The sequence below is a fragment of the Equus przewalskii genome, chromosome 14 (genome assembly GCF_037783145.1).
Source record: "Equus przewalskii isolate Varuska chromosome 14, EquPr2, whole genome shotgun sequence".
Classification (NCBI taxonomy): domain Eukaryota; kingdom Metazoa; phylum Chordata; class Mammalia; order Perissodactyla; family Equidae; genus Equus; species Equus przewalskii.
In genome coordinates, this window is record NC_091844.1 from 76,657,875 (window position 1) to 76,683,092 (window position 25,218).

A 25,218-nucleotide genomic window follows, 5' to 3' on the forward strand; every position below is an offset into this window, starting at 1 on the left:
AAACTCTCTGAAGCTTCGTCATCTTAAAAAAACGAAAGAATAACATTATCTATCTCATGCTTGTTATGAGGATTAAATGAGCTCATATTTATAATCTTAAAATAGTACCTGGCACATAGTATTATATAAATATTTGCTAAGTAAATAAAATAAATTAAATCTATTACAGATGTTCTGAAATGTTATTAGATATTTTCCATTGGCTTATTATTGTCTACCCACTCATTAAAAAATATATCTATAAACTTAAAGTTTGATAAGTTAATACTTATATATTTTTATTTCCTAGAGCTGCTTATCATCCAGAGTTTCCAACGGTTCTGAAAGCTTTAGAAATAGATAATGCAGTTGTTGCAAACAGCCTAATTGACATGAGAGGCATAGAGACTGTGCTACTAATCAAAGTAAGACCAAGTATTTGCTGTATTGTATATTATTTTTAAGTTTTCAAAACTGAAGTTGGTTAAATAAATTCCTATTCCCCTTCTGTATCATAGAGTTGTTGATATGTTTTACCATTGTACTTTTTTACCCCATAGGAAAATCTATACAATCATGTAGAGCTGGTTGTGCATTTTCTGCCCCAGGAAACTTTTATAACTTTTGACTGTTCTTCGTAAAATAATTTTGCTAGTATATATTATTCTTTTGGCTCATGATGCTATAAAATTTTTTTGTTCATTCTTTCTTGATTAGCTGGCAAATCCATTTTTTATTTATCCTCACAGATACATGTATTATTACTGTTCTGCTTTTTAAACAAGTACTTTACTTGATATTTTATTAATTTTTATTCTTAAAATTTTGAGTCCCGTAAAATAAATCAATATTTACTTTTCTTCTGTGTGTATATTTTTATGTACTTGTTGGATTAGGTCATCATATTGTGTTTCATCTATTGACATAAATTTGCTGAAAAGGGACAAGGAAATTCAAAACAGAAATCTGTAATCAAGACAATCATGATAGAGTCTGTTTTTCTCATTAATGGAAATGGAGAAGTAATGGTATCAGTAATCCAAGTTGTGTGTATATCTATTGCAAGTTCATATTGTAATTATTTGTGGCCTTTGCTATCTCATAATTTAGAAGAATACTTGAAAGAAAATAATGAAGTCCTATTGTAAAGATCTTTCCAGAGAGGTTGACTAGGCCTCCAGTAAGCTTAATCCCTTTTTACTTCCTCCAGAGCTTAAATATTTCTAGGCTTTCCCTACATATTCAGTATACTAAACTTTTATTGGAATTTGCTATTCACTCACATCTTCTTTAGGGTGTAAAACTTAGAAAAAATAAGATTTGTGTGAACTGAGCTAAAGTAAATATTTCCATGTGAAAAGATACGTACAGTAATTTGTAATTTTAAATGTATAGCGATATTAGGATTTAAAAATAAAATATATCAGTTTGTCATAAAGCATTGTTTACTACATTATTTTAAAGACTTAACAGTTTTAATTCTTTGAATCTTGAAAGTTGTTTTTAAAACTTTTATTTAACTTTATGGAATTATTTTACTAGAATGTTTAAAAACACTTGAATCTTAGTGATAGGTAACATTTTGAAACTGTATGCATCAGAAGTGCTTTGACAGAACTTAAAAATATATTCCTTCTCCTCCTCTTTCAGAACAATTCTGTAGCTCGTGCAGTGATGCAGTCCCAAAAGCCACCCAAGAACTGTAGAGAAGCTTTTACTGCTGACGGAGATCAGGTTTTTGAAGAACGTTATTATTCATCTGAACATACAAGACCGAAGTTTCTAAGCAGAGATGTGGATTCTGAAATAAGGTTAGTGTCCATTGTAGCTCTACCATATTACTCCCACTGCTTCCTTCAGGCTTCAGTTCTTTTCATATTACTCTATTAGTAGTTATTTCAGTGAAGAATTGTGAGTAATCTCTTTGTTCTTAAAAATATATTTAGCTGGATATAGAATTCTAGGTTGACAGTTATTTTCCATCATCACTTTGACGACAGTATTCTGGGCTGAGATCACAAAGTGTGTTCCCTTGACCAGCTGATCTGCACGTTGTCTATAACCTGTCTGCAAGGAGGTAAAGAGCTTAACTCAGAATAGAAATCAGCTACATCACTATGCCCATTGTGTAGTTCTGCTGATTTTTCGTAATGAGAGTACAAGTATGCTGGTCTACATTCTGTCTCAGGTTCCGTACTATGTCTCTGACTGGTACTTTGAGTTGCACTGTTTTAGAAAGAAGATCAGTTGGCACCATAAGAACACATGCCTAGGAAAATAGAACTGCTAGAGGAGACAAATTGAGAAGTTGAACGAAAAAGTAATGTGTATTTAATGAGGGTCAAGAGCATGCAAAAAGAATTTTTGGTACAAAAAACGTGATTTTCCAAACGAACTACTTCAGTTGATGAATTGATGGGTTGAAACTGAATCAGTGACCAGACCTTAGGTAGAAGAACTTACCACTTAAGTAAAAGAAATATCTAAGAAAATTGAGTAAAAGTGGAAGTATTCTAAATGACTTGTGTGTGTAGGAGAAATGAGAGTTTTGTTGAAATAGATTCCCTGTTGTTAAGTAATAGTAGTCATTTTAGTGTGATTATGAGAGCAGCATAAAGGAAAATAATTGTAATAATTATTGTAAAGTTGAGTAAAATCTCAACTGAGCAACAGAAAAAAGTTAAATGATCAGCAACTTGGTGTTGTGGCACCCAGCACACATTTTAAATTGACACTGAATCTTTCTGATAGGATAAACGAAAGTCCATAAATGTTTGAATGCATCTATATGAGAGTGACCTGTAACGTGATAAAGTTTTATCCATTGTGCCAGGACATTTAAATCAGGCATTCCTAATTCTAACTGGACAAGACTAAATTATATGGTATTCAAGCAAACAGGAGTGCAAATATATAAACGGTGTTGGTAGTGTTACTCTGTGTAATTCACACTTCTTTCGACAAAAATGCCTCATGCATTCGTGTCCCAAGTCTTAAAACAAAATAAGTATAGTACTCTTGGAAAAGATTAAGTCTATCTTGCAGCAAATTAGGATCCCTGATTCTACATTTTAGTAATAAAGTTTCAAAACTTAATGTTTGCAGTCAATATTTGGCTTCATTTTTAGCTAAAAGTGTTGTATTAATGTGTAATGGACAAAAAAACGCTTTTCTTTTAAAAGCCCCATGAACAGTGGATTTTAAAAAATTGTTTACCACATTGAAAACTTCATTGCTTGAAAATATACCAAGTTCTGATGATATTTAAATGACTTTGTGTCCTCTGTTTTGACCTGAACCAGTATGATAGTTGTCTGATATTTAGAAGTTTAAAAAGATTCAATAGTGTTTTTTAAATACAGAAAAATATTAATTGGAAGACAAAAGTAGCTCATAATCCCATTTCTCCATAGTATCTATTGACATTTTAAAAATAATTAGAAGTAATATGTGCGTATGGTGAGAAAATTCAAACGGTACAGAAAGACGTAAAGTGAAACCCTTCATCCTCCTCCCTTTTTCAACAGTAAGGAAATAGTTTAGCAGTTTCTTATATGTATTTCCAAAACAGTTTATATATTTATACCATATACATATGATTTTTAAAATTGAGATATAATTCACATACCATAAAATTCACTCTATTTTAAAAGTGTATGATTTAGAGATTTTTATTTTATTCACAAGGTCTGCAACCATTACCATTGTCTAATTCCAAAGCATTTTTATCACGCCAGAAGGAAAACCATGCCCACAAGTAGTTATTCTCTATTCCCTTCACCCCCAACCCCTGTTAACCACTTGTCTGCTTTTGAATGTGTCTTTATGCATCAGTCTGTTCTGGATATTTCATATAAATGGCATTATATAATATGCAACCTCTCGTGTCTGGCTTGTTCCACTTAGACCGCCAGAGCATGGTCTAGCGAGTGCGGGGTGTAATGGAGTGTAAGGCATGCAAAGTGAGGGGTGCACTACTGGGACAGGCTGCTCTGGAGACGTGTATTCATCCCACACAAACAATGCATGCCTGCGCAGTTTTAATATGTCTCTCTTTAGGGAGCAGATGGTCTTTCTCCGTGTAAAAGTTAATGAGAAAGTAGGGAGAAACGCTATGTGAAAACATGAAACAGAATTTGTCCTACCCAGCAAAAAGGAAGTTGTAAAATTTAACGGTTTTGTTCATATAAATTATGATTGCCTAATTTTATTCTTAACATCAAAAAATTATATAATAATAGAATATTTTCGGTGCTCATTTTGTCAGTTTTTAATTTTGATTTAAGCTCTAGGTTTCAAAGTTTGTTTACTTGGTAATTTTTTTTAAGCACAATTAACTGTTAATAAAGGTAGAGATTTATATGTGGTAAAATAAACTTTTTATTAAATCCTCAGGAGCCCTCTTAAGTTTTTGCATCTGGCCCCAGTTTTACCAGAAATACCACAATTATTCTTGTCCTTTCCTCATTTTTATTATTCATGTATCACTCATTCAGCTATCATTTATTGATTTTTTTTTTAAAATTTTGAGAATTCTAGCAAGGTAGCACAGTTATAATCTTTCATCAAATTTAAGATGCTCTATTATTTTATATGTGAGTAAAAAAGAGAAAATACTGTAATTGAACCGTGGACTGGAAGACGATTTCAGAGCTCAGAGATGATAAAATGTGGAAGAATATACATCTTAATGAAATACGGCATACGCTCCCAATCAGAAAAGTTTTTCTTAACTCACAGGTGGTTGTCTTCCACCAGGCGCACAGCTTTGGGAGACAGGTGCTCAGTTCAGTGAGTTGGGAAAAGATCTTTTCTAAAGACAGTTGATTTCTGCTGGCACAGGGACCCTTTATGACTTTGGCATCTGTCTACTTTATTCTCCATCCCTCTTCATTGGCCTCCTCCTCGTCCCTTTCACTCTCCACACATTCTTTTATTCACCTACAGTAAATGTTGAGCTGACTATCAGTTTTATCTGTTTTCATCTCTCTGTGCCTTTGTATATTTTTTTCCATTTGGCCCCCAGTTGGTCCAGTTGATGAAAACTTTAGAGAGTACAATTCAGTTGGCACCTCTCTCAGACTCACTCTTATGTTTCTGTAGTACTGCGGGCATAGAGTATAGTATCCTGTTCACATTTTAATGTTATGGTTTATTTCTTGATTTTTTTTCCTTTTTGTTTGATTCCTTCATGTCTTAATTCTGTTTCTACTTTTGCCTATCACTGTACACCATGCCTGCCGCCCAGAAATTGTATGGTAAATACTTATTGGTGAGCTATGACTCCAGTTAAGAAGATTTTTTTTGCAATCTCTGTATTTTCATGTTATTAATAACTTGGTAGGAATAAAGAACTGGCTTAACTGGATAGGGTTTTGCAAATAAGCTATTACAAATAAGCCTTTCTTTGTAAAGATCTAAAGTATTTGTAATATTTAGACATAGACTTACAGTATTTTTTATCCTCTCCTCTCTCGCAAGTGACTTGGAGAATGAGGTTGAAAATAAGAAGGCCCAGATCTCAAATCTTCAGCAGCATTTATCTGCCCTTGAAAAGGATATTAAACGCAATGAAGAATTTCTTAGAAGGTGCCAACTACATTATAAAGAGTTAAAGGTGAAAAAATATGCATCATTTTGTTTTTCTCAGCTTATCACTTCCAAGTTATTTTTAAGATCCTCCCATTCATTTAGTTAGAGGAGTAGTTCTCAAACTTTTTGGCCTCAAGTGCCTTAAAAGAGGTTTCATTTATGTGGGTTTTATTGGTCAGTATTTGCATTGTTAAACAGTAAAACAAAATTTAAGAATATTTATTAGTTCATTTACAAATAATAATAATCTCACTGTGTGTTAAATAATGTTTTTATAAAAAATAACATTATTTTCCAAAGACAAAAATATTTAGTAAGAAGATTGACATTTTTATGTTTTTGTAAAGCTTTAATATCTGGCTTAATAAAATTCAGCTGCATTGTCATATCAGCTTCTGCAGTCAGTCTGTTGAAATATTTCGTACACATCATAGAGTTAGAAACCTCTTGTACCCTTGTGAGAAAGTGATACCAAAAATGGTGACTAATGTCTTAGTGTTTTTATGAGGATAATTTTGACCTCACGATCCCGTGAGAGTCTCAGAGGCACCCAGGGGCTACTTGGCTTGTCCTTCGAGAACCACTGGATCAGAGTAATCGTTCCATAACTTGAGACTGGGTGTTTCAGAAAAATATTTTCTGAATATTCTGTGAATTCAACTTTGTCATCATTTTAAATACTAAGGTGGAGTGTAGTTAAAATTTTTTTGCATAGGAATGGATTAACAATAAGGGTGATTATGGCAGACTTTATGAATAACTACTTTTGGTTCATTTAATGCTAACCTGTCTCTTTCATTAACTCCAGAATCCTTCTGTAACATAAAGCAGAGGAGAACTTTGTGGATTAGTAACATCCTTTCCAAGGTTTTTATTTTTATCTTTTATTTATTTTTATGTTACTAAAATCTAAATACTTTTTTCAGGTGAAAATAAGAAAAACTATTTCCGAAATTCGGGAGCTTGAGAATATAGAAGAACACCAGTCTGTAGATATTGCAACCTTGGTAAGATTCTTTTCCTCAAATTAAATGTAGTGTTAAAGGACAAAACTATCATTTAGGTTAATAGCACCTACTCTCAGGTGTTTTTCTAAATCCTTTTAATTGAGGCTACTTTTTCTGATTGGTATCTCTGTTTTCAAATAAGGTAGAAACTACCCTGGCATCTGGCCTTGAAGTTCCTTAATGTTTTGTTTTGTCTATATCATTTGCATGCAAAATAATTGATTTTGTCTTCTACTACACAAAACAAAACTTTATCACAGCTTAATTGTGCTTTTAAACCATGCCCTTTCAAACCAAACTGCCTAGCATAGCATTTTTCAGAGTTAATCAGTATCATTAGTAATGGATATCTTTTAGTCAATTCTAGTTGGTCTCTTTGCATTATTTTCTTTTTTTCCAAGTTAATGGTTTTCATTTTAATTCACCACAAATTTGTTACTCTATTTTTATTTTTTTTCAGGCAACTGTTTATAATATTCAGCTTAGCTTCTCTGAGTTGCAGTAAGCCACGGATTACATAGATTGTAGAGTCTTGTTAAAATGGATAAATATTTATTGTGTCTACTCTGTACTGGGCACCATGTTAGGTGTTGGGGGATTCAACAAGAAACAAGACTCATAAAGCCACTGTGCCAGTGGAGCTTTATTCTAATGAGAATTTGTCTTCCTTTTTTATTAGTAATCTTATTTTTCACTTTGGGTTTTTCTATTTTAATTCCTTTTATTGATAGACTAAGTTTCTTAAAGGTATGGACTATGTCGTCTTTATTTTTGTTGACTCATCATCAAACACATTGTCTGGCACAAGATATACATTTATGTACACTATATTTTAAAAGAGAAAGTGAGTAGATAGAATAAAAGTTATTCTTTTTGATTATGACCTCAAACACAATATAGTTTAACTTGTCTGCTCATGTTTTCCCTTCTCTTTTTTTTCTGAGGAAGATTTACCCTGAGCTAATATCTGTTGCTAATCTTCCTCTTTTGCTTGAGGAAGATTCACCCTGAGCTAACATCTGTGCCCATCTTTTTCTATTTTATATGTGGGTCCTGCCACAGCATGGCTGACAGGTGGTGTAGGTCCAAGCCCAGGAGCCAAACCTGGGTCACCAAAGTGGAGAGTGCTAAACTTAACCACTAGGTCACAGGGCCAGCCCCCATCCCTTTTTATGTTTAAGTGTTTTTTTCTACTTCCTAATTTACCATTAAGGATGTGAAAATATCCTAGTGTTCTTTGTATTTGTCTTTGATCTGATTTGCCTATAACCTTCAATTTCTCCTCAGAATTGTTTTGTAGTATTTCTTATTTGATAACTTACATATTTTAATTAACTCTATGTGCTCTGTAAATGTAACCAGGAGGATGAAGCTCAGGAAAATAAAATCAAAATGAAAATGGTTGAGAAAAATATGGAACAACATAAAGAAAATATGGAATATCTAAAAAGTCTGAAAATAGAAGCAGAAAACAAGTATGATGCAATTAAACTGAAAATCAATCAGCTATCCGAGCTAGCAGATCCACTTAAGGTATATATTATTGTTATTCTGTTATGTATATATTTTATGTTTCAGTTCTATATCTACAATGTACTCACTAGATAGTGCCCTAACCCAGAATTTATGGTTAAATGTAAATATAACCACATAAAAATGGGATGGAAACCAAATTTTCATCATTAGATCAATTAGAATTAAACACTTCCGTTCATACCTTTAGAAGAATAGATTGCCAAATTTCCTTTTCCTCCAGAAGATTACAGCTTTTTTTCCCTCTTTATTTTATGATTTTTTTTTCTTTTTTTAGAGCCAGAGGCAGGGATGTCTTGTCTGTCTATACTGTTTGTCTGCTTGCCTGTTCTTTAGTCCCACCTTTCCTTCAGAAAACTCAAGGATTAGTTGATATAAAAGCCAACTTCACATAAAGTGCTCCCCAATTCCTGTTACTTGGCGTGTCTCAATTATATTCTAGCTTGAATTTAATTGACATTTTTTTTAACATATGCTTTTTGAAACCAAATTTAGGGAAAATAAAGTTATTTCCCAATTAAACTGTGTAAATTTCACCATGTTTATTAGCTTAGTTATCAATGGCTTATTGTCATTATCATTTTTTGTGAATAGCTCAATTGTTCTCAGAACTTCAAATTTTATTTATAAGAGGCTGAGAAGAATGAGTAAAATATTTTAAGAGCAGGAGAGGTATGTTGATGGTATTCTAATATACCTCCCCTTTTTTTGCAGGAAAATTACCCCCGTTGAATCAAAATGTATTTAGATATTTTAAAAGTTTAAAAGAATTTGCATGCATATAAATTTTATTGTAATTGTCTCCATTGAAAATTTTGGAAAAGGTAATTTAAAAGAGTTGGGAGAATATTAAAGGGAGTTATAAGAGGAGCCGCCTAGAAACAGCTTTCCCTTGTTTGTGGTGGATTTCTCTGTAGTTGCCCTGCATAGAGCTGGGATTCCTGTCTGCCCTTAGAACCCAAGGTGGTTTCGTTTTTTCTGTTTGAGATAAGAATAAATAAATGGGAAAATAGGCTTATAAATTAACTGATTAAGAAGAATATAAAATTTAAATATTAAAATTGTGAGGAAAGATAATATTGAGAAAGACAAGAAAGTAGTTGCTACAAAAGATAGAATTAAAAAGACAAAACACCTAAGATAACAAAGAAGACAAAAGTAGTTGTTAAGAGAAAATAGAATAAGAAGAAATAAAATAAATTATTTATCGGAGACAACTTACAATTAAAAACAAGAAACGATGAAGAGTAAGCTGTGTTCTGTTCTTTAGGGACCTCTAGGCTAAAGCAGCTCCTGGAATTGGAGTCTATAAACAAGTTCAGGAGCAGCAGATGTGGGCAGGAGGCAGTAAGAATCCTTGGTCTTAGCTCTCTGCCTTGGCTGCAGATAACTGACAGCGAGGAGATGAGTCTTCAGTGAACCTGCATGCGACCAGCCGGTAGCTGAGGACCTTTTCCTTTGATGTGTCACACCACCCTAGGCCAGCATTGACAGGACCAAGAGGATTTGGCCAGCAGGATGATTTAATTCCTGAGAAGCTGCCATCATGATATATTAGCAGCTTCTAGATAGGGTCTATTTGCTGTTAGGACCTTTGTTCATTCGTGTCAGGGGTGGTGAGGAGTAGAGTACTGTTTAAATATGTAGTCAATGAAATCTTAGCATCAGGAATATTTTTCTCACTGAACAGTTTACTTTGATTTATACTGCAAACTTAATGCTTTAGTTGCAAATTAAATTTGTCGGGCAGGGAGTGTGACCCACATTGAACCTACGAAGATAGATGGTTTGCATTGTTGGAGTCGGAGGGCCTCTCAGTTTCTGATATAGATGGAGAGTTTATTTGGATTGAGGGTGACTGTACTTTTGAAAATTCCAAGATCTAATGTTTTATAGTTTTTAAAACCTCATAATTAATGTAGGTTTATGTGAAACAAGTGACAGTAATACATACTGTAACAATTTATCCAGTGTTGCTAAGTAACTAGAATTGGTTATTTAGGCATCCAAGAGAATAAAATTTTTCAATGATTCTGTTTGTAGTGATACCTTCTAGCATCTCAGCCTCTTTTTTAAAAGCTGTAATTTCTTAAAGGCTAGAAACTCTGTAGGTTTAGGGCCATATCAAAGTTTAATTTTAGACCTAATCCATCCTAGTCCTCACCCCAAAACCAGGATGAATGTCATCAACTGGCTTTTAATATCTCTAGGTCTCTGTTTCACCATCAGCAAAATGAAATGAAATGAAATACTCTCTTACTTCCCTTTTAGTTTTAAATTTGATGGTACTCACAACATAAATTTATTGAATATACAAGGACAAATCAAACAGCCATGATAAAAGTGGAGAAAGAGATATTAGCATCTATAGTTCTTTTCATACTATTTTACAAGTTAGGTCTTTTCTTTCCGAAGTTCTCAGGAGGAAAGATTAACCAGCACAAATATATCCTGATATAGTTTACCCCTTTGGCTCCCTAAAGCAAATGTGGGCCTATTTATTTAGAAAGTTTCCACCAAAAATGATTAGAAAACTTAGTGTTCAACCATTCTGTTTCATAAGCTATTCCAATTTTTAGTTGTAATATTTCCTACTGCATAAATTGCACCCATTTTCCTTCACTCTGGAGTAAAGGAACAGCTTATCTCCATCCTCCATGTAACAACGCTTTTATTTTTAACAGAACTCCTTTATAAAAGCTATGTATGATCGGGTGTCTACCATGGGTAATAGTTATTTTTAGCAGTATGAACAAGATGCAATAAATAGTATTCTTAGATTAGGAAATAGCCTCAATCTTATATGTTATATGAGGTAAATATTTTCTATTTTTAGATACTTGACAAGTTCTTTTCCTTCTTGGGATATCTCCAAATATTCTGTCTTTCATGATGCTTTTATTGCTGTTTTGCTTTGTGTTTATTTCTTTGTTTATAGCTGCAACTAATGAGGCCTGTCATGATAATCATAGTATATATGACCAGTGCTAAGGTCAAAAACAAACAGGCAAACTAGCTAAAATTTAATTTGGTGGTTCTTAAATCAGGAGCCTTTTTTAAAAGTTTCATTGAGATATAATTGACATACAGTAAATACACATGTAAGTGTCCAATTTGATACATTTTGACATGTATATACCTGTGGAACCACACAGTTAGAAAAAGGAACATACCCTTCATGCTCAAAGTTTGCTCCTGCCCCTTTGTGATCTGTCCCTTTCCACTCTCTGCACCTTGTCCCCAGGCAACCACCAGTCTGCTTTCTGTTACTATAGTCTGCACATTTTCTAGAATTGTCTATAATGGAATCACACATTATGCACGCCTGCTTTTTTTTTGATCTGACCTTTTTCAGAACCTAATATTGTCTAAGCACATAATGTATATACACTCCTTGTTTTTAAAGAAAAAGTGAGTGACTAGAATAAGTTTTTCTGTTTGATTATGATATTCATATTTTTACTTGAATCAGTAATTCATTCCCTTTTAATGCCAAGTAGTATTCCGTTGTGTTTGATACCATTTGTTTATCCATTTACCTGTTGATGGATATATGGGTTTCTACTCTTGGGCAATTAGAAATAAAGCTGCTCTTAACATTTGTGTACAAGTCTTTGTGTATCAAACTAAATGACCAGACTATCTGACAATCTAAACCCTCATTTGGTGGTTCTTAAATCATGAGCTATTTTAAAAATCGAGATTCGGGAATTCCAGACCTGCTAAAACAAAATCTCTAAAGGTGGATTCTAGAAATCTATCTATTTATTAAAATGTCAAAATTGATTATAATATAGTCAATCTATGGATTGTTCTTTGAGAAAGGGGCCATAATTAATGGCTGTGTGCATATATCATCTTCTAAAATCTTTCCACCAAGCTATGCCTCCTTTAAAGAAAGTCATATACTGTATATACCCTAATATATGGCAAACTCCCATGGTCACAATAACAAGGGAAAATATATTTTGACTACCATTCATATGTGAAATTATGAGGTAAAATAATCAAATGTGTACTTATGACATTCAGTTTATTAATTTAGTTATACATGAACTCAGAAGCATGTACACAAAGTGATATATTTAACGTTTAGAAATAGTACTTTGTTTCCATTCACATTTCATGAATTAATTTTATGTAACCTTTCACATGTGTCTTCAGCATTGGCATCTTTATCTTGCCTAGAGCTGTATTTGGGGTAATTAGAATAGTTGAGTAATACATTTTTCTAGTGCTTTGGTCTTCTCTTTCATCTGTATTTTGAATATAGCACTTTTAAAAATGTGTGTTTCAGTTTACCCACAGTAAAATTCACTCTTTTTTGTGCAAACTTATATGTTTTGATAAATGCATAGAGTTATGTACCTAACACCACAATCAAGATCCAGAACAGTTCTATCATCCCCCCAAAATTCCCTTATGCTGCCCCATTCTAGTCAAACCTCTCCCACACTTAACCTCTGGCAATCACTGATTGGTTCTCCATCACTGTGTTTTCGCCTTTTACATAAAATATCATATAAATGGAATCATATTGTAGGTAACCTTTGAGTCTGGCTTCTTTCATTTAGCATGGTGTATTTGAGATTGTCCATACTGTTGTCTGTATCAATAGCTTCTTTTTATTGCTGAGTTATAATTCCATTTATAGATGTACCAGAGCTTGCTTATCCATTCACCTCTTGAAGGACATTTAGATGGTCCCAGTTTTGGTGATTATGAATAAAGCTACTATAAACCTTCAAGTATAGGTTTTGGTATGAACATATGTTCTGTTTATCTTGGTTAAATACCTAGGGGTGGGATTATGGGCTGTTGAAAACCATAATCATCTGGGTTTTTTTTTTTAATTAATACAGAGAATAATATTGATTTTTTTTGGCCAAATATTAAAGTCACCTTGGCAGACCCCTTACAGTCATAATTATTTTCCTTTTTAGAAGTGATTAGATTCAACTTGCCAAAATTTTATTAAGGATTTTTGATGCTATGTTTGTTCATTAGTCTTTGATTCTCTTTTCTTGTGATGTCTTTCCCTGATTCTTTTTGTATGGCTATATTGGCCTCATGCAATGAGTTTGGAAGCGTTTCCTCTTCCCTTTTCTGAAAGAGTTTTGGCAGATTTGGAATTATTTCTTCCTTAAATATTTAATAGAATTTACCAGCAAAGCTCTGTCTTGGCCTGTAGTTTTCTTTGTGGCCTATAATTTCGTTATGAATTTAATTTCTTTAGTTGATACTGAGCTATTCAAGTTTTCTCCTTAGGGATTTTATTGTTTCACCTAAATTTGTCATATATATTCAGCTTGAAGTTGTTCATAATATTTTCTTACCATCCCTTATTAATCTGAACAACAGAGAGAAAATAGACTGAAAAAGTTGAGTAACACCTTAAGGATCTGTGAGATTGTAACAAAAGATCTGACATTTATGTCATCGGAGTCCCAGAAAGAGAGGGGAAAGAGGGCAGGGCTGAAAAGGTATTCTAAGAAATAATGGCTGAATACTTCCCAAATTTAGCAAAACGCCTGACCCTACCGATTAAACAAAGTGAGTGAACCATAAACAGAATAAACCCAAAGTAATCCACAGTAAGACACATCACAGTCAACTTCTGAAAGCTAAGGACAAAGAAAAAGTCTTAAAAGCAGCAAGAGGTATTCTTTACCTATATGGAAAAAAACTATTTGAATGATAGCAGATTTCTCATCAGGAACCATAGAGGCCACATGGAAGTAGCACATTTTTCAAGTGCTGAAAGCAACACCAGTCAACCTATAATCCTATGCTCAGCGTAAATGTCTTTCAGCAATAAAGGGAAAATCAAAACTTTTAGATGAAGGAAAACTTAGTAGAGAATTTATTGCCTGCAGACTTGTTCTAAAAGAATGACTAAAAGAAGTTCTCTAATCAAAGAGAAAACAATAAAAGAAGGAATTTTGAAACTTCACGAAGGAAGAAGAACAAGATAAACAAATAGGTAGACGCAATAGACTTACCTTCTCTTCTTGAGTTTTTGAAATTATGTTTAGAAAGCAAGCAGAAATTATCATATGTCTGAGGTGATTCTAATATATGTAGAGGAAATGTTTAAGATAATTTTATTAAAAATTAGGAAGGATAAAGGGATAGAAAAGAAGTATTTACATACTTCTAAAACTGGTAAAATAATGACCAGTAGACTGATGTTGAGTATATATAATATAAATTTAACACCTAGAGCAACCACTAAAAAAGCTATACAAAGAGATACACTCAGAAATATTGTAGATAAATCAAAATGGAATCCTAAAAAAATGTCCAAGTAACCCATATGAGGTAGGATAAAGAAGACAGATAAACAAAAAACAAAACAAACAATGGAATGACAGACTTAAGCCCTAAAATATGAATAATTACATTAAATGTGAATGGTCTAAATAAATCAATTGAAAGACAGATACAGGTAAAGTAGATTAAAAACATGACTACAGTGTATGCTATCCACAAGAGGGTCAATTCCAATATAACCGTATAGGCAAGTTGAAAACAAAAGAATGGAAAATTATATATCTTGCAAATAATAATCAAGTGAAAGCAGGAGCACCTATATTAAAATAGATAAGGAGGACTTCAAAGTAAAGAAAATTATCAGAGATGGAGAAGGACATTATATACTGTCAAAAGGATCAATCCACCAAGAATACTTTGCAATCCTAAATGTCTGCACCAAATAGCAGAGGTGCAACATATAAGCAGCAAAATATGATAGAACTCTCTTAACAATTGAAAGGATGACTATACATAAAATCAGTAAGGATTTAGAAAACTGAACGGACCATCAACTTACAGGATCTAATCAATACTTGTAGAACAATACTCAACTACAGCAGAATACACCTTATTTTCAAGGGTCTGTGGAGCATATACCAAGATAGACCATCTTCTGGACCATTAGAAAAACCCAACAAATTGAAGAGTTGAAATTGTAAAGTGTGTTTTCTAATCACCATACAGTCAAACGAGAAATCATTAACAGAAAGGTAACAGGGTAATCTCCAAACACATGAAACTAACACCTTTATAAATAGCCTATGGTCCAAAGAGAAAGTGTTGAGAAATTTTAAAATATTTTGAACCAAATGAAAATGAAAACACACTTTTATCAAAATTTGAGGAATGCTGCTAAAGCAGTGCTGAGAGGGAAATTTACGGCACTAAATAATACATTAGAAAAACAATACATAAAAAGGATTATTTACAGTAACCACACAGGGTTCATTCTGGGGATGCAAGACTGATTCCACCCTATTAACAGGCTAAAGAAGAGAAATTGTGTAATTGTATCAATCAGTGCATAAAGAGTATTTGACAATATTCAATACCCATTCATGATTTTAAGAAAACTCAGAAACCAGTAGAAATAAAGAGGAACTTCTTCAACACATTAAAGAGCATCAACAAACAACCTGCAACCTTCCTAACAACCTTCCTCTTATTAACATAGGAAGAAGGCAAAAATGTTCCTTCTCACCACTTTTACTCAATGCAATGCTGGCAGTTCTAACCAGTGCAATATGGCAAGAAAAGGAAATAACATATACAGATTGTAAAGGAAGAAATAAAACTCTCTCTCCTGCACATGACATGATTGTTCTCTTAGAAAATTCCAAGTCTACAAGAGCACTCCTAGAACTAATAAATGAGTTCAGCAGAGTCATAGAATACAAGATAAACATACAAGAATCAATTGTATTTTTATATACCAGCAATGAACACATGGATGCTGAGATTAAAATTACAATGCCATTCACAGTTGCTCAAAAAAGAGAAATATTTCTATGTAAATCTAACAAAATATGTTCAGGATTTGTATCCTGCACAACCACTTGTCTCCTGGCAACCACTACTTCGGTCTCTATAGATTTGCCTGTTCTGGACATTTCATGTAAGTGAAATCATACAGTATGTGGTCTTTTGTGGCTCGCTTCTTTCATTTAGCATATTTTCCAGGTTTATCCTTGTTCCAGGATATATAAGTAGTTCATTCCTTTGTATTCGCTAGTAATATGCCATTGTGCGGGTGTCCTTCATTTTATTTATCCATTCATCAGTTGATGGTCATTTGGGTACTGCTGCTGTGAACATTTGTGTACAAGTGTTTGGATAGATACGTGTTTTCATTTCTGTTGGATAGATAGCTAAGAGCGGAATTGCTGGGCTACATGCTTATACTGAGTTTTGAGGAACTTTGAAACCATCTTCCAAAGTGACTGCACCATTTTACATGCTCACCAGCAATGTTTGTGTGTCCAAATTCTCCACATCCTTGCCTGTACTTGTTATCGTATGCATTTCCTATTTTAACCATCCTATTGGGTGTGAAGTGGTATCTTATTGTGGTTTTGATTTGTGTTTTTCTTATGTCTAAGTCTGTTGGGCAAATTTTCATTTTCTTATTGGTTATTTGTATGTCCTCCGTGGAGAAATGACTTCAAATCTTTGCCGTTTTTTCACTTGTATTACGTGTCTTCATTGTTAAGTTTTAAGTGTTCTTTATGTATTCTAGATATATGTTTGATGTTTTTAATGCTATAGTACCTGGTACTGCTCTTAAAAAAGAAAGCATTCAGTACTTCATCTTCAAAGTAATGGCTGGCTGCTGTTTGTGTTTTAATTGTTCTTCTCCTATTTCCTCTCTTTATTTCCGTCTTTTGGGATTAGCCAAGTAATTTTTAGTCTTCCTTTTTCAAATCTCCTCTACTGGTTTTTTAGCCAGAACTTTGTTTTTCCCCGGTGATTGCTCTTCATCACAATATGCATCTTTACCGTATCATAGTCTACTGCTATTTATTTTTAAAGTGATCTTGGGATAGCTTCTTTACGGTTATATTTTGTGCTCAAAATTGTGAGATTATATCTCCCGAAATGATGACTAAATAAGTCTGTTAAATTTCTTTGCATCCTTTCCTCCTCCACCCCGAGTCACCTTTTTTAAAACCAAGTGGCCTCTGTAAATAGCCCACACTTGCATTGTTTTAAGTCTTTTCAGGCTAATGTAGCTTCCCACAAAACTACCTTGTTTACCAAAATAAAGTTGAAAGCACTATAATATATGGAGACTTCATATAAGAATTTGATTAGAATAATGTAACTTCTTAATTTTGGGAAACTCCTCGCTCAGGTACATACAGACAGGAACTTTCATACTTGCCTCTTCAAGCAGCATGCTCCTATCCACTTTATTGAGTTGTTAGTTAATTTTGTACCTATGCGGGTAATTTTTTTAAAACAATCTTTTCTTTATAGATTATTTTGGCTTTATTCAAACAGGATGAATTAAACCTGGCTGATTCTGAAGTGGATAACCAAAAACGAGGGAAGCGGCACTATGAAGAGAAACAAAAAGAACACTTGGATACTTTAAATAAAAAGAGACGAGAACTGGATATGAAGGAAAAGGAACTAGAGGTTAGCCATCATTTTTTTTTTTATGTTTTGTTTACATTCTTAGTCATGTTTATTGAAGTTTGTTTCCTTAATGTCATGTTTCCAACCATGGACAAGTTGTCTGATGGATATCTGTCTGGTATAGAGTAACAACTGTTTCGGTGAATCAACAGGAATAGGCTTGGGGACTCTCCAAGTGTGGGGACTTAAATAGACCGACGTGAAGAGGACTTTAGGCAATAGTCCCATATGGTGCCTCTGAGGGATTTGGAAAATGGCACTCCCTCTAATATAGCTCCTTAAATGCCCAGCTTGGCATGTGGATAGCAGCTTTATGTCAGAAAAAGGCACCCCTTGCTCTGAGTAGCGTGGTGTGGGCTGGGCTAGAATTCAGCTTCTCCTTACCAGACACCCTGCTGACAACTGTCAGCAGCAGCCTTATTTTTAGAGAATAAGTTGAAGGTGACCTTGGTCTAACTAGAAGAGATGGATTCCAACTTTTCTTAGGAAAATGATCTAAACTCTGTAATCCGTTGCTTTACTTCTTTAAGACTTACTATACGAAATGAGGTTTTTAATAGTCTATGAACGCGATGCTTTTGTTGGTGTTTTCAATACTATTTGGTGTTCAGAGTGCCACCTAAAACACACAGAAAGCTGTCCGACCTCAGTGCCCTGGATGCCAAACTTTTCATAACTGCTACGTAAAATTTGTTTCTCTAGGAAGTTACAGAGATCTTACAAATTATTAAAGTTGTGCACAGTAATGCAGTTTTCTCTTGAAGATTTATAATGATGCTGGACTGTATTCTCAATATAAAGCTTAGAGAAATAACATTGATACCAAATGTAACTAAAATACATTTCTTAAACATTAAGTTCAGAATTTTGCTTTGCACATTTTGGCATGAGTAGTACAATGAATTGTTATATCAAAGAAGAGTTTTAAAGATACTAAACATCTGTTATCTTAGGAGAAAATGTCACAAGCAAGACAAATCTGCCCAGAGCGGATAGAAGTAAAAAAATCTGCATCAATTCTAGACAAAGAAATTAATAGATTAAGACAAAAGATACAGGCAGAACATGCTAGTCATGGAGATCGAGAGGAAATAATGAGGTAAGTGGTTGGTAGCTTTTCTGTTTGATTATTTTATCCATATATATTTTCAAGACATAAAAAGTAACTGTTTATATGTAAATCTTAAACTTGGATGAAGTGTTGCTATGGCATATAGTTATAGCTAAACTAGTGTTATTAATAATAAACTAACTTTTTTCCTCTGAATTATTGCAGAACTTATGGAGTGACATTTTAACATAAATGTCATTTTTATACCTATAAGGTTCATATAGATGTGAAAATGTTCAGCTTCACAAATAATCAAAGAAATGCAAATCAAAACAGTTAGAAGCCATTTCATATATATCGATGAAAAAAACACTTATACTTCATGTCAGTGAGATTTCAGTGAAGTGGATATTCTTATATTACTGGTAAAAATGAAAGCTCTAGGATAGTTAGAGCATAGGTTCTGAAGCAGTAGTACCTTGGTTTGAATTGCAATTCTGCTACCTACTTACATGACTGGAAAATTAATCTCTCTGAACCTTAGTTTTCTCATCTATAAAATGGGAATAATTATAATACTTACCTTATGGGGTTGTTATGAAGGTTAAATGAGATGATCCATGATAAACAGAATATATAAGATACACAGTATGTTAGATATTATTATTATTAAAGTCTTTCTAAAAAGCATTAAGGCAGTTTATGTCAAACACCTTCAAAAATTTCAGTTTGGCCAAGTAGCTTTGTTGTTATAACATAATCCAGAATGAGAAAAACAATTTGTGCTCAGATGTGTTTATTGCAGCATTATTAGAAATAGTGCACAACTGTAGGATAGATTAAATTATAGTAGAAAATTACACTTTATGGAGAACTTTTCATATTAAAAAAGGCTGGAAACAGGAGTGATCCCCATTCTGTTTTCAAAAACATTGGAAAACAATAGAAAAAACATAAAAATAGTAAGAGAAGTTTTTCTTTAAAGTAGATAATACTGCATTGTTTTAAAAATACATTGTAAGAAGCATTCATTGACAAGTTTTTACTTCATCTCTAGTCTCATCATCTCTACTTTTCTTTCCTTTTACTAAATTAATTTATTAAATATGTTTTTGGTGTTTCTGTATGCAAATACAAGGTAACATGAGTATATGTTACTTTTCATTCTTGCAGATACAAAAGGTAACACTATATAAACTGTTTTACAGATTGCTTTCTTTGATTTAGTGATATATTTTGGAGATCTTTCCATACCAGTACATATTTTCTCATTATTTTTTTGTAATTTCACAGTATTTAACCATCTCCTACTGGTGGGTAGTTGAGTTTTAATCTAATCTTTTGCTATTATAAATGGTGGTACACAAGAAATAATTTTGTATGAAATAATTTTGTATGTAGGTCATTTTGTATATATCCAGGGTTTTTTTTTAATGGGATAAACCCCATTTTGGCAGAGTCCCCTTTTCAGGGACTGTACATTTTGTGCTCCCATCAGCAGTGTGTTAGAGTGCTTCTTGCCCCACAGCCTAAACCATGTGTGATCATCTTAGATTCTTTTTCCTGATCGGTAGATTTCCTAAAAGAAAGAATATACCTCAGTGTAATTTTAATCTGCATTTCACATATATTGCCTATGGTTGAATATCATTTCATGTCTTAAGGACCATTTATTTATATTTCTTTTTCTGCGATCTTTTAGTGTACTTTTTCATTTTTCTGTGAATATTTTTGGTGTGAGGAATGTATTTTATCTTTTTTCAAATGGCTATTTAGGAAAGTTGTTTGTCCTCTAATTGTTTCCTTAAGAGTGGCCATGTGAACAGTGTTTGTTGTGTTTTTGCATGTCCCAAACCATTTGTCTCTAGCTTTGAATTTGAAGGATAGCTTAGCCTGGTATAAAATCCTTTTTCTCATGAGTGTCTGTTTATGATGACACTTGTCTATCAAGTCCTATAACTTGTCCGGAGTGTCAGGTTCTGTGATCCTTTCCCTGGTATACACTGTGCTTTTTATTCTGTAGATTTGTCTTATTTTTTAAAAGTTTTCTTATATTGTACTTTTTAAATGTTTTCTGTTCTGTTGTTTAGTTTCCTTTTTTGAGGTCTTCAGTTGTGCATATGTTGGACATCCTTTGTTTTCTCTAGTTATTTTGTCTAATCATTTTATCTGTTTTTTACCCCATTTTGTCTGCTTTTCTCATTTATGATCTCTATGTCTACCAGTGTTTTCTGTGTTGTCTGTTTGCCCCTGTGCGTCATCTTCCCTTTTCGTCTTCGTGTCTTTGTTCTGTGTGTGTTTAACCCCCACCTCCTCCACTTTGGGTTCTACAAGTGAGTTTTTGCTTCTCCTCCTGTTCTTTTCTGGTTATCACCTTCTGTTTGCGTGTCTATTCTCCAGGCTCCTTGATTTATGTCTTCTTTCAGTTCTTCTATTTCTGCTTTGAGGTAGTCCTTCCTGGTAGTAGTTGTCTCATCTTTTGCTTTGTTTTAATTCGTGTTGTTCAGTTACAGTGTTCATCTTCTTTGTGACAACGTTATTCTAGGAACTTTTCTTTGTCCATAGGGGGACTTTTGCTGCTCTTTCCCACCTGTTTTTTTTCCATAAATATCTTTGTATGGATGCTATGCTTGTGCTTTTTCTGTTTTTATTTTTTAATTGGTTGGATTTTCCTGGACTGGCATTTGAAGAACGATGGGGCAGGGAGCTGTGGGAGCCTTGGCCAGGGTTGTCTTTCATACCTTGTCTGGAACTTTCTCGTTTGCTCCAGCAGTGAGCTTTTGCCTCCATGGTGGTGCTTCTGAGTAGCCCTGCCTTCTCTGCCTCTTTGACCTCGTCTCCTTCAGGCTGGGCTTCTGGGGGATCCTAATGCTCACCCTGTGTTCCGAGGTTTCCACATTGGCGTCTGTCACTAGGGAAACATTTCTTGGCTCCCAGAGTGATCCCTTCACTTTTTGAAGGTGTATATTTGCCGGCATTCTCTAGGATCTGCCACCTCTCGGCCCCACCTCGGCGCTCTCCTCGCCTGCTTTCTCTGCCTTCTCCAGGCCTTGGGCTCTCTTCCTGCCCAGCTCTGCTAACAGCTCTTCCCAGCCAGGGCAGCACACACTCATTCTGGTCACACATTTTGTCTGGAGATTTTTGAAAGCTGCTACTTCTGAAGTGGGTCCCCTCAGCACTCCCTGTTCTTCCTCGTTAAATATATTTGAGGTTTTACTTTTCTTTATATTTCTTTGAATGTCATTTATTTACTTACTATTTTGTTCATAAAATAGGCAGTACCAAGAGGCAAGAGAAACTTATCTTGATCTGGATAATAAAGTAAGGACTTTAAAAAGGTTTATTAAATTACTGGAAGAGATAATGACTCATAGATACAAAACATATCAACAATTTAGAAGGTAAGTGCATTTAAAAATATTACCACATATTATACATTTTGTTTTTTCTTTGTTTTCACATTATCCCTTATAAATAATAAAATTAGACTGAAAGAACTTTACATGATTCAATTAAAGAAGAAACTGCCAGTGCTTGCTTTATTGGCCAGTACTTAGGATCCTATAATTTAATCAGAGAATTCTGGATTTGAAGAGTCCTTTTTAGTGAGCTTATCCACCTTTTCCACTCCGTTAGATGTCCTTTACTAGATAACTCTTAGATAGCTGTTCAGTCTCTGCTTAAATAGATCCTTTGACAGGGAGCCCATTGGTTTGGAAACAGCCTGTTTCATTCTTGGACATTATATGTTTTTAAGGGATACGAGTTTTTGATGGGACCTCTTGAGGCAGTATCTCAGATGATCTTCCGTGATCTAATAGAATAGGTCACTCTATGGATGCAGAATCTCTGTTTTGTTTACTGCTGTATCTCCAGTGTCCACTCCAGTGCCTGAAATATATTAGAAACTTGATATATATTGGTTGAATGAATGAATACAGGGTCAGGGCAAGTGGATATTATTAATGTACCCAGAAATAGGCAGACTCGTAGGAATAGATTCACCCCAATTAAAATTACAAGCAACAGAAAGAAACGAGAGGTAGTTGATAGGTAGGGGTGGCCCTTGATATACTTGGATCCACGGCAGCCCAAGTCTTTCTACTTAACCTCTATTTTCCCAGGTGGCATTCCCTCAGTAACATGCTTCTTACCTGTCTTTATACCCCAAACTCAAGTTAAGACTATAGAAATAAAAAGTATATCTAGCTGTATCACATATGGGGAAATTCAGGTAAAGCCATAAGGAGAAGCAGACTTTGCATGTTTGACCATATTCCTTAACTAAACTAAAGGTTAGTTTTTGAAATGTGCGTTCCAGTTTTATAAGCATGTTTTTAGGGCTTTAATTATATAGGATTCATCTTGATCCTTTTGAGGCTACTTTGTAAGTTCTGTTAGTTGGGGCCAGAGGAGCCTTTAGTCGAGGGGCAGTTTTCTCCTGCCTGTGAAGCAGTGCTCTTGTAAGTTCTCCACTCATACCTCGTGAGTTCTCAGGTTGTCCACTTTTGCCAGTGGGCATGTGAACAATTCCTGGGTGACCTTTGGGGAAGCTTCTGCTTCTTTCCAACGTTTGTTTCCCTGGCCTCAGGTAGTTGCCTCTCACATGCCCTGAGGAGTAGAGGACTCGGCCTGAGGCTCTCGAGGCACCCTTTGTAGGTTCTCTGTTTTCTCTCTGTGTTGCTCTCTCTTCTCTCTGAACCAGAGGTGACTTGGCCTCCCCAGACTCCTAGCTCTGTTTGCTCACACAGGGCGACCTCCGAGCTCTGCTGGGTGTCCACGCCCCTTTATTCCGTGAGCCGTCATTCGGGGCCCCCGTAGGGCTCAGTTTGTTTGTTTCCCGCCTTTCAGGGATCCTTTGACTGGAACCGCCTGCACAGTCAGGCGTCCAGTCTGAAAACTCTTGGTACGTATATTTTGTCCCGTTTTTTAGTTGTTTCAGGCAGAGGAATAAATTCAATGCCTATTACTACATCTTTTCCAGAAACAGTAGGATTTGTATTGTTATCTAGAAAATTTGTTTTTAAAATATCTTCTGTAAAAGTGTTGGTCTTACAGTTTATTACCTTGCTATGTTTCTTCACTACTGATATGTTTTATACTGTTTACCCAATCTTAGGAGGAGAATAAGAATGATTACATTTTAAAAATTATTTGTCTCTTTACACTGGAGAACCTCGTCATTTTATGAGGACATTCTCTCTTAGATATCCCATGAATGGAAGCAGTTGAAGAATACATATCAGTATTGAAAGAAAGAAAGTTAAGAGAAAATTCTGAAAACCAGCTAGCAGTGGTTGCTGTGGCACAAAAGAAAACTCAGGCTATTGATATTTTCTAGTGTGGAGATTTAATGCAGTTTAGGAAGGGAATTAAGAGGGTAAAGAATAAAATTATAATTACTATTAAGAAATGAGCTTTAGGCTCCTTAAGGAGCAAAGATGTTAAGAAAAACAGCCGGTCACCTATGACCCGGATCTTATTTTCTAAATACCATTCTCCACCAAAAGGAATCACGGCTCCTTCGAGGAATGGCTGATTCCAGAGCTGGACAGGGAAGATAACAGATGAGCCTCTTACTATGCTAGAAAGTAAGGCAGTGCTCAAAAAAAATTGAGAGTCATGATAAAAGGACATAGGAGGCAGCTGGAAGGGGCTACCATTGGCGAAATCTGGGACAATTTGAGGACCACAATAAATAAGGACAGTAATGGATGGTAAACAATGAATAAAATAAGAATCTGTGACTGTATCCTGATAAATAGAAAGGTGGGTAAGTAAATAAATAATTGAGGAAGAATGAAAACTCTCCTTACAGTAGAATGCTGTCTGATAAATAGAGAAGGCATGGTAGAGTTTGTATTGTACCAAGCAGTGTGCAAGGTGTTAGAGGTACAAAGTGAATAAGAGATTGCCCTTACACTTTTTGCTACTATAAAGTTGAGAGGAGACAGGCAAATGAATAAGCCACGCCATTTACCCGTTATCTTAACAGTACTAGAGTTTAATCCTCTCATAGACAAGATCTATGTCTTTTGTATTAGAGTGATGCCTTATATAAATTACTGGAATATTCATATGGGCTGGCTGTAACACAATGGGATATCTGAAATGTGGGATGACATCTTTATTAATTTTGTAGATATTTGTTTATTATAAAAGGAAATGAAGTGGTAAAAATGTGGAGACACAAATGAAATATAAAGACATGGGGAAAAAATCCTAAAGTCCCACCTGTTAAATGGGCAACCAGTGCTAACCTTTTGGCATATTTCCTTCTGATCTTTCGTGCTGGCTTAAAGATCATGTTCAATATACGGGTCTGTGTCTTTATATTCTTTTAATGTACCCAATTTCTTTATTTCAAGATGTTTAACTTTACGATGCAAATTATACTTTGACAACTTATTATCTCAGCGGGCCTATTGTGGAAAAATGAATTTTGACCACAAGAATGAAACTCTTAGCATATCAGTAAGTATCTTAACTCTTTGCATGTTGATCATAGGAGAATTAGCTGCTGCACTTCTTTTCATGATACGTTGATAAGCTTTTGACCTGTTGTCTTTGAAAAACAAAAGAACTTATTTTTAACTTAAGGAT

The 25,218-nt window shown here is 34.3% G+C and overlaps 1 protein-coding gene across 5 annotated transcripts in view; it reads left to right on the top strand.

Annotated features, from left to right (window-relative positions):
- The window catches only part of SMC6 (structural maintenance of chromosomes 6), an 81,014-nt gene that overhangs the window by 44,600 nt on the left and 11,196 nt on the right, over nucleotides 1–25,218 (top strand). For all 5 annotated transcript variants that reach the window (XR_011526685.1, XM_070574371.1, XM_008526529.2 and 2 more), the window contains 9 exons: nucleotides 290–404; nucleotides 1,630–1,790; nucleotides 5,461–5,596; nucleotides 6,498–6,578; nucleotides 7,941–8,111; nucleotides 17,427–17,564; nucleotides 18,518–18,663; nucleotides 21,891–22,016; nucleotides 24,984–25,089. Coding sequence is in view for 4 of the 5 variants with exons in the window: in XM_070574371.1 (XP_070430472.1) it covers nucleotides 290–404; nucleotides 1,630–1,790; nucleotides 5,461–5,596; nucleotides 6,498–6,578; nucleotides 7,941–8,111; nucleotides 17,427–17,564; nucleotides 18,518–18,663; nucleotides 21,891–22,016; nucleotides 24,984–25,089 (1,180 nt within the window). In the remaining variant the exon portion in view is untranslated. The remainder of the gene's footprint in view (nucleotides 1–289; nucleotides 405–1,629; nucleotides 1,791–5,460; nucleotides 5,597–6,497; nucleotides 6,579–7,940; nucleotides 8,112–17,426; nucleotides 17,565–18,517; nucleotides 18,664–21,890; nucleotides 22,017–24,983; nucleotides 25,090–25,218) is intronic.